This window comes from Heterocephalus glaber, unplaced genomic scaffold (genome assembly GCF_053883595.1).
Source record: "Heterocephalus glaber isolate CG9 unplaced genomic scaffold, H.glaber_assembly_v1.0 deba00001579, whole genome shotgun sequence".
NCBI classification, from domain to species: domain Eukaryota; kingdom Metazoa; phylum Chordata; class Mammalia; order Rodentia; family Bathyergidae; genus Heterocephalus; species Heterocephalus glaber.
This window is the reverse complement of record NW_028258360.1, coordinates 1300774-1314235: the sequence shown is the minus strand read 5'-3', so window position 1 is coordinate 1314235 and position 13462 is coordinate 1300774. Positions and strand designations below refer to the sequence as shown.

The window sequence follows — 13462 nt, the reverse complement described above, 5'->3', positions numbered from 1 at the left end:
CTGAAAGCCTGGGGCTTTGCTGATTAGTTCTTCAGGGTTCACAAGACTTTTCTATCCCTCCACCCAGGGTCTGCATGTTGCGCACACACAGCAGTTCCACGAGAAGCAAGATGTGCCTTGTACACTGCACAACACACCTGGCATGTTTGGTGACAGGATGACTCATGAGCCATCCGCTGACTTCACATCAGAGCCTCATTGGAAACCATCTCCCTCTAAACTGAGGGAGTTTTGCTGGCTCATGTGTGATAAGCATTTATTAAATACTCCCTGTGGTCCCAGCACTAGATATTCCATTTTTGAAAAGTTTTTAGTTTCAATGCCTGTTTTAATATATATACACAGCTAAGAACATGTAAAAGGCACTAAAGGTTATACAATGAAAAGGAAGACTTTCTTCCTTAACCTCATTTTTTCTTCTTAGAACATCTCAGAAACTACTATAATCAGTTTCTTGTATATTTTCCAAGGAGATGTTTTGCCTTCATGTAATTCATATGGACGCAACACATATGGACAAGTATTCTCCTATCCTTTTCCCCTCTCAAATCTGTCCTCAAGTAGGTCCTCTTGCCCTGGTTTTATAGAGGAGCCCACGAGTGGTACATGGAGTAGGTGGCAGCACCAGGACATAGACCCAGAATTCTGGTTCTGAGCAGAACTGACCCAGAGACCAGGACAGGCTGATGATTGGTCCTCAGGGAGTCAGTGTTGGGTCACTGATGTAGATAAGGACAAAGGCTTCAGAGGAAGGGCACAGAGGAGTCCTTCCTGTGTCCTCACTCCCAGTTAACCTCTGGCTCCAGAGTGTATGGCCAGACCCTGCCTCCTCCAGAGGCACTGTGGGGACAAGAGTTTGTCCCTAGCTCCGGCACTGGAGCTGCCTATTTTGACTTCCTGTTGATGCTGAGCACCATGCGGGTTGGCATCCCAGTGTGACCCATGGCTTTACTGTCCCAGGTGCTAGGTAGCTGCCAGCCCCCCGCTGATGTCACACACCCTTTGATAGAGATGGAAGCCATTGCACACAGGAAGCACAGCAGACCCTTCCCATTGCCCATTGCCAGCAGTAGTAGTGGGGATCCACAGCTGCTCATGCATGCCAGCTCCTCGTGAGAGCAGCTGTGACTGTCGAGGGCATCCTGGATGCAGTGGGTTGCTGCAGTCTCTGGGAGCATCCTCAACACAACTGGAAGGTTGGGGAAAAGGAACTTACACCATGGGAATTTGGGGCTGTGCCATCTTTGTAGTCAAGGCTTTGTCCCAGGGCGTGTGCTCAGGAGCCTTGAGGCAGGACATGTGTCCCATGTAGTGTTCAGCCAGAAGTGCTAAAAGCCACACTCACCCATGGAGAAGTGCTGGCTGGGGACCTAACTGTCTCAAGTTGTGTCTGTTTAGGGTGTGTGCTTAGAATTTTGATTCCTGCTGCTAACAGAATAGAGTGTGTTGCATGACTTCTGCAATTATCATATCCCTTCTTGCCAGGTAACAAGGAGGGAACGCAGTCTTCTACCTGCTGGGTGTTGCTGAGCATCTTTCTGGGAGCAGTGGCCATGCTGTGCAAAGAGCAAGGGATCACAGTGCTGGTAAGAGCTGCACACAGCCTGGCCCAGCTGTTCCTCTCCATCCTGACATTGTGGGCCAGCCCGGCCTCTACTTCCGCATCCCCGTGTGGACTGGGGTCAGGAATCTGTCACAATTCAGATGGGGAGCTGACTGTCGCTGTTGACCATCATTAGCCCCAGGCAGGCAGTGATGATGAGAAGTTCTTGGGGAAGAGTGATGGGATCATTCTGCAGGAATCTTCTGTTTGTTCCTTTGTCTTCTGCCTCTTCCACTAGACTTAAGTTTAATGGGAGGCAGGAACTGTGCCTTCTGGGGATTCCAAGGAGTAAACCAGTATTCACAGAATAGATTCCCAGTAGTCTTCATTGAATAGGAGACTCAGTCCCTGAAAGAACAGACAGTGGCCACCCCACATCGACACCAGTGAGTTTAAAGAAGTACTGAGCGTCGCCCATCACGCTCAGCTTCCACAGGCACATGGCTTTTCATGATTAGAGGAAACTTTAGAAAGTGAAGTGAAGGATGTGAGCAGAGGAAAAGAAATGGAAGCAAAAAATTGGAATTTGAGTGACCATATAGGACTAGCTTGGGAGAGGAAGAGCCATCAGAGCTTTTTGGGAGTTGATGCAAGTCAAGGCAAGAATTGGTGGTCATGTCATGCTTTATCTGTAAGAGTAAGGTTAGCCAGGAAATGGCCGTGAAAGAATTACTGTGGAAAGGTACTCAGGTCTCCTGAGTTACTTTTTTATTGAGTTTACTTTGCATCAGGGTTTCTTAACTTTGGCATTATGACATTTTTGACCAAATAACTCATCCTTGTGGGGTCCGTCCTATGTATGATAGGGCATCTAGCAGCATCTCTGGCCTCTGCCCCCTGGATTCCAATAGGACTCCCTGAGTTGTGACAACATAAATGCCTCCAAACCTCGCTAGGCACCCCTGGGCCGAGTGACCCTCTTGAGGCCCACTACTCCAGAATCTTGCTCTCATCTAAAGGACGGTTTGAGGACCAAGAGCGTCATAGCATCCAGGAACTAGTTAGGGATTCAGGATCTCAGTCCCCACCCCAGCTCTGCTGAGTCAGAATCCCCACTTCACCAGGTCCTCAGGCAAGTCCTGTACACATTAGAGTTTTATTTTAGGTGCACTAAAGATTAAGTTGAATTTATGTAAATAAAGTGTGGAGATTTTGGTGCTCCCGTTAAGTGGGACGGAAGAAGGAATACTAGCCTTGTGCTTGGCTCAGTGTTGGTGACCACAGGACTCTTGTCACCTCTTGCTGACTGTCCCTCAGCTCCCAGGCAGAAAAACAGTGAAAGAAGTTGGAGGCAGCTAAACAGGGAGCTCCTCCCTTCTAGAAAATGGTTTTACAACCAGGCCGAGGCAGCCTTCTGTGACCCGCTATGATCACATATCACATGAGTGAATAAAATCAGGATTCTTTGAAATGTTTAACCCGGCACTGGCCCATGTATTGGATAATTAGTGGGGACAGTGTTTATGGACAGGGTTAAGTAGGGATGTCATGCTTGCTCCGAAAACCACAAATTACTGCTGACTTCAGATGATTTATGATCTTCTTTTCCACAAAGCCCCATACTAAAAAGACCCAGCCATGTAGGGGCAGCTTTGATCATAAACATCAGGTATATTCAGACCACTTTATCTAGATTGGGCAGGAAGTTCAGCCGGGTGACATTCCCTGTACAGCAACAAATGTAGAGAAGCTACCACAGACTCCTCCCTTCCTCAGCCTGTAACGGTAGATTTAGTAGCTGCCAAAGCAGACCTTATCCGCTAGGAAGACGTACGGGGCCGACGGAAGCTATGAGCGTAAGCAGGGCCACCTTGCAGCACTCCCGGTGGCTTCACACAGCTGAAGCGATTTGCCGTTCACCTAACAGCTGTGGGCAGCTCTTCGGGGGCAGAGGTGGCCATCTGCACACAGCAGGCCCTGCCAGCAGAGGCTACGGCAGCTTCAGTGTGTAGCTTCCAATTCGTCCCGGCCTCACCATCGCAGCAAGCTAGAAAGGGAAACCGATAGCAGGACAGCAGCCAGCTCCTAACCAAGCCTCCAGTGGTGCAGGCCACTTCTCCCCGCGCTCCACAGGCTAAGCTCAGGGCGCAGGCTTCCCTGACTGCGGCGGAGCCGGGAGGTGGGGTCCAGGTGTGTGTCCAGGGAGAAGAGGACTCTGGCCTTGGCGCCTGGGCTGGAGAGATCTCCTGAGCCCCTTCCGGGACTCCACGGGCTCCGCCCCATTCACGGTGCCCAGAGTGGCCAGCACGGGCTCGCTCATGGCTGGGCAGGCGAATTGACGCTGCCTTTACCTTCTTAGGCACAGTCACTACGCGGGTAAGTGACCACCCTGTGACGTGAACTAAGGGACTGTTTCATGGTTAGGAAAAGGAAGAGAGAAATAAGCGGGACCTCTGGGAGCTTTTCATTGGAAACCAATTTTTAGCTATTCTGAATCATGTAATACTTTTTTTTTCCGGGACCTTGCACTTTCGAGGCAGGCGGCGACACCACTGAGCTAAATCCTCGGCCCCTGAAAAATGCAGAACATGAAATCATTACTAACAGGGATATGCTAATAATTGTGATGTAACATATTGCCTTGAGCTAATTTTACCCAGACACAAGGTGACCTTTTTTAGACACTGAAGTAGTCTTCTGCGATTATCTAACACTTTGCATTCCCTGTCTAGATTCAGTTATCAACTTGTAATCTCTACCTTGGGAGAGCCAGGCTCTCCTGCCCCTGACTGTGTGGCTTTGCTTCCTTAGGGTTTGAATGCGGTATTTGACATCTTGGTGATAGGCAAATTCAATGTTCTGGAAGTCGTCCAGAAGGTACTACGTAAGGACAAGTCATTAGAGGTGAGCATGTACTTTTGTCTCCAGCCCAGACATGGAAAATGTCAAGTACCTGCTGGTTTCAAATGTCATTTTCCAAGTAGTTCTTGTGATTTCAAATTCTGATGTCGCCAGCCCTTTAATGCACAGTGTCAAAGTCATTCAGGCAGAATTGTTCACACTGGTGCCTGGCCTGGTCACACCTTGACTTGAAAATCGAAGGTGACAGTGGGGCCTTTGTTGTGTCCTTTCAGAATTTGGGAGCACTCAGGAGCAGGGGCCTCCTCTTCCGAATGACCCTCCTCACCTCAGGCGGGGCCGGCATGCTCTACGCGCGCTGGAAAATCATGGGGACCGGCCCGCCAGCATTCACGGAGGTGGACAACCCGGCCTCCTTTGCCGACAGCGTGTTGGTGAGGGTGAGTCCACGCCCACAGCCCTTGGCCTGGGTTATTGGAAGGGTGGGATTCGCACTTGGACACTCGATCAATCTTGGCATCTGCGGGGAGCTGGTTCTAGGACCCGATCCACAGATCCAAGTCCTTTGTGTCAAGTGGCAGCGTGTTTGCACACCACACGCATCCTCGGTGCACTCTAAATCACCCCTAGCCTATGTGGAACGCCTGATCCGATGCCTGCACATCACCTCACTCATGGGCATTCGTGGAAGTACCCAGTGGGCACCAAATTCAACTTTTGCCTTTTGCAACTTCCTGGAATTGTTCCCCCAGATATTTTTTACTCCATGCTTAATTGACTCTACAGGTGCAGAAACTGCAAATACACAGATAGATGCACCTGTATTCCCTTTGTGATGAGAAGGAAGCGAAGCTGGTCCCTGCTGACTTCAAGTTCCCTTGCCAGTCTTACAGAAATGCCCCTGAGCCCTGGGCAGCTGGATTGTGACACAGGCACAATTGGACAGTAGTAGCTTGCACATCTTTCTGAAGGCAGTTGTACCAAGGCGCACATTCTTGGCTGTGCACATCCTAGAGACAGGAGCCAAGAGGACAGCCTCGGAAGCCATGTTCTCGGGTTGTTAGGCGAACAGTGACCCCAGAGCCTCAGACTTCCCAGATCACAGGCTCCAGGCATAGATAAGTAAATGCATCATAGCATGGCCAGAAATGTAGCAGATACACACTGCCTGGTCTGGTGGCATGGCTGTGTTTTTAATGTATTAAAATCCGATTTCATTTAATGAGTTACAGACAGTCCCATACTCTTTAACTACAAGCTGGTGATATTTTATTTCTACGCGGTTTCTATGCTGTCCTTGAACAGAGCCCTCCAAAGTGAAGTTCGGATATATATGTGTTCTCTCAAGTTCAGTATCAAATAAGTGTTTGTTTTCCTTCTGACTGACAGGCCATAAACTATAATTACTACTATTCACTGAATGCCTGGCTGCTGCTGTGTCCCTGGTGGCTGTGTTTTGATTGGTCAATGGGCTGCATCCCCCTCATTAAGTCAGTTGGTGACTGGAGGGTAATTGCCCTGGCAGCACTCTGGCTCTGTCTAATTGGCCTAATATGCCAAGCCCTGTGCTCTGAGGACAGTCGCAAGAGAAGGTAAGAGGTGATGCTGAATTTTAACTTCCATCGCAGAAGCATTCAGCTAAACGAAGCACTGATGTTTTTAACAGTTCTGTGGCTATGATGATAAGGACGTTGTTTCAGATGCGTCTTAGTGGTGAAGATGGGCTCCACGCACTTGAAATCTGAGTCTGCCTTCAACTAGTGGAAGGCGAGTTGGCGGAGGAGGGGTGACTGCTCCATCCCCCGCCCTTCTGCCAAGAAGCACCTGGAGACCCTTTTCCCCGTAGGGGGTAAAGAATAATTTATAGTCAGAACAGAGAGTATAATTGGTGTGTGTTGTGTCCGTTATTTTATAGTTCTTAAAAAGAAAAACTTGTGAATGCTATGGTGATTCCTCTTTTGTTGTTGGGTACAAAACAAGCTGCTGGCCCAAATAGACTATTTCTCCACTGCAAAAAAATTCTAAAAGGTTATTGAGAGAATAATTGGGAAAAACAAATGTTTCGTGAGAATGAAAACCGTTTAAGGTAATTCCCCTTTAACATCAGTGTTCATGGAATTAGATTAGTGATTACTCTTAAGTTTTAAGTTCACCTGCATCTTAATTTGGTTGGTGATTCTAAAGATCAAAAAATTTCTGTCTCAGTCAATTTACGTACGTGTGAAGTGGGATTTTTAAGAAACACACACACCATAGCACAGAATGCAGGAGGGAGCTGCCAAAATGACCGCTTCTTCACCTGTCATATTACCGAGGACGTCGGGAATCATCTGCTGGCTCAAGAAGTACTTCATGTTCAGCTTTCTTTGTGCTTGACTGGTGATGATGGAACATCAAAAAATGACATTAGTTTCTCTTTCAGATTTTATGAAGTTTAAACCACCTCAGTAATAGTATTCCTCAGTTTAGGGGAAATTTTCTCATGAAAGAATTGGGACCAATTCGGAACCTAAATGGTTTGAAACATAGAGAGAAATAGGTGAATTCTCAGGCCTCGCAAGTGCAGTCATTCTGACTTTATTGATGTGAGTTGTGTGATTTGTGAGTTTACCCTTATGCTCCATAGTAAGTGCCTTAGAAGTGTTTTATGTAGTATTTTATCCTATACTGCCAGCTAAACTCTCTCCTGGTGATTGTTTTTCCCTGACAGTGGTACCTTTTCTCAATTGATGGCATGAAAAAAAGAAAGGTCTTTAGCATTAATTTAATATTAGTAGGACACCCTTCCTGAGAAGTCTGAAGACAGCCATTCCTTTAAGTACTTTTCGCCTTCCAGAATCCTTACTCTGGGCCTGGGATTTCTCGTGATCCCGTTTCTTCCTGCGAGTAACCTGTTCTTCCGAGTGGGCTTCGTGGTGGCGGAACGCGTCCTCTACCTCCCCAGTGCCGGCTACTGTGTCCTGCTGACTTTTGGCTTCGGGGCCCTCAGCAGACAAACTAAGAAAAAGGTATCTACCCAGCAGCGCCATGCCAGCAGCAGGGCCTCACGCGGGTCACTCGTGACGTTTGCCGTGTCTCTCTCTTCTTAAGAAACTCATCTCCGCCTGCGTCCTGGGCATCTTACTCATCAACGCGCTGAGGTGTGTGATTCGCAGCGGCGAGTGGAGGAGTGAAGACCAGCTTTTTAGAAGCGCCCTGTCTGTGTGTCCCCTCAATGCTAAGGTACCTTGGCTGCTAGATTTCTTTCCCAAAGATGTTGCCAGAAAATGTTTGAAGTCTCCCAGCTGGGAAGGAGGAATGATTGGTGGTGAACAGCAGGCACCGTAAGACCCTGACCAGATACAGTAGTGGGGTTTTCCTTTGTTGTCATTGTCATTTTTTAATGATTTTTATGAGTCGTTAGAATTCAACTTAGCCAGAATGATTCAAAAGAAATCATGAAAACCTGACAGTATCAGCAGAGATTACTCAAAGGAAGCATCGCCCATCTTGTAGTTGCTATGATCACCCATGCAGCAGGCAAGCTAGCTTCTGGCAAGCCACAAACCCTAACCCTGTGGCACACACTGTGGCACTAGAGGCCTGAGCCTCCTCCGGGCTGTGATGGAAAGGTGGTTATACCTACCAGTGGCCATCATTTGACCCCAGAAGCTTAATTATGTTGCACGCTGCACAGTAGTGTACATTTCTGTTACTTTGCATCCGCTGCTGGTTACTCCTTTTGTCAGATTAGGTAAACAAAAACATATAGACTTTAAAGTTTGCAGTGTTTTTTGTTAAAGATATTGGGGAGGAATAATTCACGTGTGTTTTGCCTATTTGTTTTTGAGACGACTCTTGTATTTTTGCCGAGTCCAAGCTTTTTACTTAGCCAAGCTATGTCTCTTTGGGCAGAACTAAGCTTTTTTGAACTTCCAAGTGCCCTTTTTTCTAAGAACGGGGGAATACCTGTCCACCAGGTTGGTTGTGAGGGCTGAAAGAACTCAGACACCTTACTATGTTCAGTACATAGTAGGTGCTTAAGAAATATTAGCTTGCATAAGTTCATTTTAGTTTTGGTTTCATGTTAAGTGGCAGGAAGGGAATTCTGTGTGCTTAAAATGGGGATCAAGGCCTTGGATTAGAAGACTCTTCTGTTAGTATAGATTGTCATCGATAGACAAGGTTACCTTCTCTCTTAGGCCATCTAGTTGGAGCTGCCTAGGATACTTCCATGTAATCTCTTCTGGGGGGAGATCTCTGGAGTTTGTCTCATTTCCACTTTCTGTATTTACGGGAACACAATCATTTCAGGCAAAATTATGTAAATAAAACCAATGACAAGTTGACATCTTATTGTTACCCTGAAGCAAAGAATAGTATATAAAAGGTGCTGACTCCTTGTCATCTTTTCTGCAATTAAAGCATCTTGTTTGTGTTTTATACTTCAGAAGTATAGATGAGAGTGAATTACTTGGAGCTTTTATCTTTGATTGGCTGACTGATCAATTCATTTCATGCTACTAAAAATAAATTGCCTGTAATTTAATTTTGTGGATGTTACTAGATTTGCCTTATTTTTACTTTTCCGTGTTAATGACAGTCATTACCTGTTCTATTTATATCCTTCTTTACTGTAAGGAACTTGAGCCTCTATATAGAGGCTCTGTAATTAAATCTCCATTCTCCTGCTGAGGATTTCAGAGACAGGATATTGTTTTTTTTTTTTTCCAGATGGGAGAAACTGAGGGATAATAGGTTAAAATGACATTATTTATGTGATTTAAGTGGCTAGAGACCTAGCTCTACCTTGCTGTGCCCAGGTGGCTGTTGGAAAGGGCGAGGGGGAACCAGTGATGCCTGTGTGTGATTTCAAATGTAACAGGGCTCAAAAGCTCAGGGCTTGCACACTTTTTGAGGATGTGAGTATACGTTTCTCTTTTTAATTTAAGGTATACATACAGGACCTCATTTTCAAAACAGACCTGCTGGTAAGAGTCCTTTTCCTTGAACTTTTTCAGTGAAACTATTCAATATAAGCAAGATAGAGTTGGATTTTGTGTTGGTTTGGTGCCTTTTTTTTTTCTTTCTATTACAAATCAAAGTGTCATAAAATTGCCTTTAAAAAAAAAAAGCTAGGTCTATTTCAGGGACAAGATCTCATTTAGGAAAACGTGTCCCTACTTCCCCATTAGGCAGGAGACACTGCTTCGCATGACTGTCATTGATATTAAGTGAGCAGGGGACACCTGCCTCGAGTTTAGGCCCGATATATAAAGTATGACTCATCTTTATTGAAGGACTGCAGTATCAGAGTAGGTAGCGCTGAGGTCTGGCCTGCATTTAAGTTACCCGTGGTGCCTTGTATGTGGTCAGTATTTAATATTGGTTATTAAATTGAGCCAAATGGAAACTGAATCCACTAGCCTACTGGGGCAGAGAGTCCAAGTGTCTTCATTTATTTGTGGTCATTTTTAGCTTTTAAGGCTTAAACATATGTTCCACTATCAACTCTGATACAATTCCAATTCTTTTTAACAGTGAAAAGAATCATATCCCACTATGAGGCATTTCCTTAAGGAGAGGCCCAGGATGCTTAGAGGATTTTTATGTGTTGAGAACATTTCAAGTTTAACATCTAATGTTGGCAGAATATTTGAAACAAACTGGTGTAGCCCTGGTATGCATAGCACCCTTCCTTACTGGTGCTTTTACCTGTTTGCATTTCCGTGCTGTTCAGCTGTGATACTTGTTTTCATCTGGCTTCTCTACTGGTTCATTGCCTGGATGCATGAAGCACTAAGACTGGAAGGAAAGTTGAATGAATAGGTCTTTTCTGTCTTTCATACACCACGGAACAAAAAACACTCACTCTCTAAACACTATTTCAGGTAACCTGGTTGTCAGGTTTGTGTTTTGTTTTGTTTTGCTTTACAGTCACGGCAGCTGTGTCCTCTTTATAGAACTGCCTTGGTATAAATGGTGGGGAGAGCCCTTCTCCGGGTCTTAATTAGGGACTTCCTTCTCGGCTCAGGCAGACTTTTCCCTCGATCCATGTCAGTGACTCTGTCGAACCCGGAGCGCCCTCCTTTCCTTTGGTCTCCCTGGATTCTGCTGTCTAACAGAACACTGTCCTTACCACAGAGGGCAGCTGGGCTCCTTTGTCTGAGCCTTGAACAGCACAATCTGCCCGGAACAAAGGGAAGCAGAGGGGGAGCCTGGGGGTGGAGGTGGAAGCTCCTGCTGAAACCTAAGTAGAAGCTGTGTCTGTGTCCTGGGCCCCAGGAGGACACCCCTGGCTGCTCCATGCTCCGGCCTTGGGGTCTTGTGTGCATGGGATGGGAGGAGGAGTCACACGTCCAGGCTGGAGTTGGGGGAGGCGCGGGATGAGCCATCTTCAGCACACATTTCACAGCACAAGCTCTGGTGATGGCGTCCTCCAGCCACCTCCAGGCTATCGTTTAGGGTGAAAATGCCTGTGAATGGACAGTGCTCTGGTCCAGAAAGTTTACATTGTGCTGTGTGCTGCATAGGAGTCCACACGTCTCTCATCTGCGACTTTTCTACTTGTCATTCCTTTCACCAAATCAGGCAAACATGAAATGTCGCTGCTTTAAAATTGGCCGTCCATGTACAGGAATCTCTGTTACGTGTGTGCTCCAGGATGTCACTGCTCTCTCCCCTTCCAAAAACACAAGTGTATTTGGGCACATGCTGTCACTGTAGGTCAAGATGTGGCTCTAGCTGCAGAGGCGGTTTTGAAGCTGTGTTCATATGTAACATTCTTTGAATATGTTTAAACCATTGCTATAGTTCAAGATGGCGGCTGTGCTTCGACTGCTCTAACAAAATGCTGCAAACTCTGTGGCTTGAACAACATGACTTTATTTCCTAAAGGATCCGGAGGCTGTGTGTGCAGGGCTGCTTTCGTCAGACACCTCCCACCTTAGTGTGTAGATGCCGTCTTCTCCCTGTGACCTCTCTTGGCCTTTCCCCTATGGCCTCTCTCTGCATGTCCACATTTCTTTTTGTTATAAAAACACCACTCAGGTTGCGGCACACCCACGCGACCTCATTTTACTTTACCTACCTTCGAAAGATGCTGTCTCCAGAGTCACATGGTGACGTACTGGGGCTCACTGTATGAATTTGGGGGGTCACTGTTATGTCCGTAACACATAACAAGGAACACAGCTGCACTTTAAGGAGAAAAGCAGTGCGAATGAAGGAATCTACAAACCACGGTGCGGTCAGCCCATCCTCCTTCCCCTCTAACCTGATAACCAGCGGGCTGTGCTAAGAAGAGAATGCGCTCTGGTCCAGCGTCGTGGCCTTAGGCAGGACGCTCAGTGAGTGGTTTAGAAGCTCAGAAAGGAGAGCAGCTCAGACAGTCAGAGCGCTGCCGTGGGATGAGAGCCCACATCGGATGCCCTCGGCCGGAGCCTGCTGCCTGTCAGGCTTCTGCTCCTCCATGGTGACCCGGTGCGGAATGAGGGGGCAAGGGTTTCTCTGGGTTCCAGAGCCTGGGTATTCCGAGGTGAAGGCCCCGGCAGATGTGGTATCTTGGCAGGGGTAGGGGCCTCTTCTGGGCTCAGGGATGACACCGCCCCACTGTCCCCGTATGCAGAGGACAGAGCGAGAGGGCTCTCAGAGTCCACTCGTGAGGGCTCCAGCCTCGTGCCCTAGTCACCTCCCACTGCCTTTACATTAGGAGGTGGGATTTCAGTAAACATCCCTCCCCTGATAGGTATAAAGCTAAATGCTTGTAATGCCACCCAAAAAAAGATGTCGCACTAGAAAGGGCTGCATTTGGACAAAATGAGCAGAGTGTCCTTTTCTTCTTTTCTGCCCACGTGTACTTAATTATCTCAACTTTAATGGGATGTGGGGGACAGGCCAGGTATTTGAGTGTTAGTAATAAAAACAGCCAGCTTTGTGATCTTCCACTTTTCTCTGATGAGCTCTTTAATTATTTTTCCTTTGTGGTATTTTAACGATATGTCTGCTTATTACCTCCCATTCTTCTAGTCTTTTCTTACGGGATAGGGAATTAAGACACAAAGTCCCCTGTAGCAAAAGTTCTGGTGGGCAATTTTTTTAATCCCTTTCCCTTCCATCTTCAGTTGGAAAACAGGATAGGTGTCCAGGCTCTGAACAAAGATGTCTATATGCTGGTGATCAAGCTGTCATCTGTATTTTCAGGTTCACTACAACATTGGCAAAAACCTGGCTGATAAAGGCAACCAAACAGCAGCCATCCAATATTACCGGGAAGCAGTAAGGTACCACAGTCTTATAGAAAAACTATCATGTATATGCACATACAGTTTTCGCTCTTTAAGATTATAAGCCTGTGCCCTTAAGACCCCAACTTTGAGATATCAGTTCCTGAAAGTTTAGGGAAATTACTGAATTAATAACAAGTCGGATTGGTTTGTGTCTCAACTTCCAGATTAAATCCCAAGTATGTTCATGCCATGAATAATCTTGGAAATATCTTAAAAGAAAGGAATGAGCTCCAAGAAGCAGAAGAGCTGCTGTCTTTAGCTGTTCAAATACAGTAAGCATTATTTTTATAATTATTCCAGGGACAAAGAAACAAGCCCCTGCCTTCTGTTGTTCTAATAAGCCTTTCTTTCTTTTTCTTGTCTTTTTAAAAAATGCTCTTCCAGGCCAGACTTTGCTGCTGCATGGATGAACCTGGGCATAGTGCAGAACAGCCTGAAACAGTTCGAGGCAGCAGAGCAGAGTTACCGGACAGCCATCAAACACAGAAGGAAGTACCCAGACTGCTACTACAACCTTGGGCGACTGGTAAGGCCAGGTTCCCCAGCCACTTGGGAGAAAAGACAGGGTTTTCCCTTTAATGAGAATAAAAGGACAATGGTAATACCTATCCAGCACTACCTGCTTTATAAAGTGTTTTTACATACACACATCTCATTTTAAAGTAGCTGTTTCATTTCCTTATATGTAACGTGAAAGCTCAAATTATTCTAACTTGAATTAGTCTCATTCTTAACTTGAGTTAGTTGAGTTTAAGAGTTCACCAAGGCAATAAACTAAAAAGTACAATAAATT

General features: G+C 46.3%; 1 protein-coding gene across 6 annotated transcripts in view; it reads left to right on the top strand.

Moving 5' to 3' along the window:
• Positions 1-13462, top strand: part of Tmtc4 (transmembrane O-mannosyltransferase targeting cadherins 4) — a 52738-nt gene that overhangs the window by 25740 nt on the left and 13536 nt on the right. For 4 of the 6 annotated variants that reach the window (XM_021239300.2, XM_004858591.3, XM_021239298.2 and 1 more), the window contains exons 6-15: positions 1486-1586; positions 4355-4447; positions 4678-4842; positions 5792-5994; positions 7239-7410; positions 7493-7624; positions 9334-9372; positions 12584-12663; positions 12834-12941; positions 13054-13195. In XM_021239300.2, the coding sequence (XP_021094959.1) occupies positions 1486-1586; positions 4355-4447; positions 4678-4842; positions 5792-5994; positions 7239-7410; positions 7493-7624; positions 9334-9372; positions 12584-12663; positions 12834-12941; positions 13054-13195 (1235 nt within the window). The remainder of the gene's footprint in view (positions 1-1485; positions 1587-4354; positions 4448-4677; positions 4843-5791; positions 5995-7238; positions 7411-7492; positions 7625-9333; positions 9373-12583; positions 12664-12833; positions 12942-13053; positions 13196-13462) is intronic. The other 2 variants (XM_004858593.3, XM_087193080.1) reach the window with 1 other exon arrangement.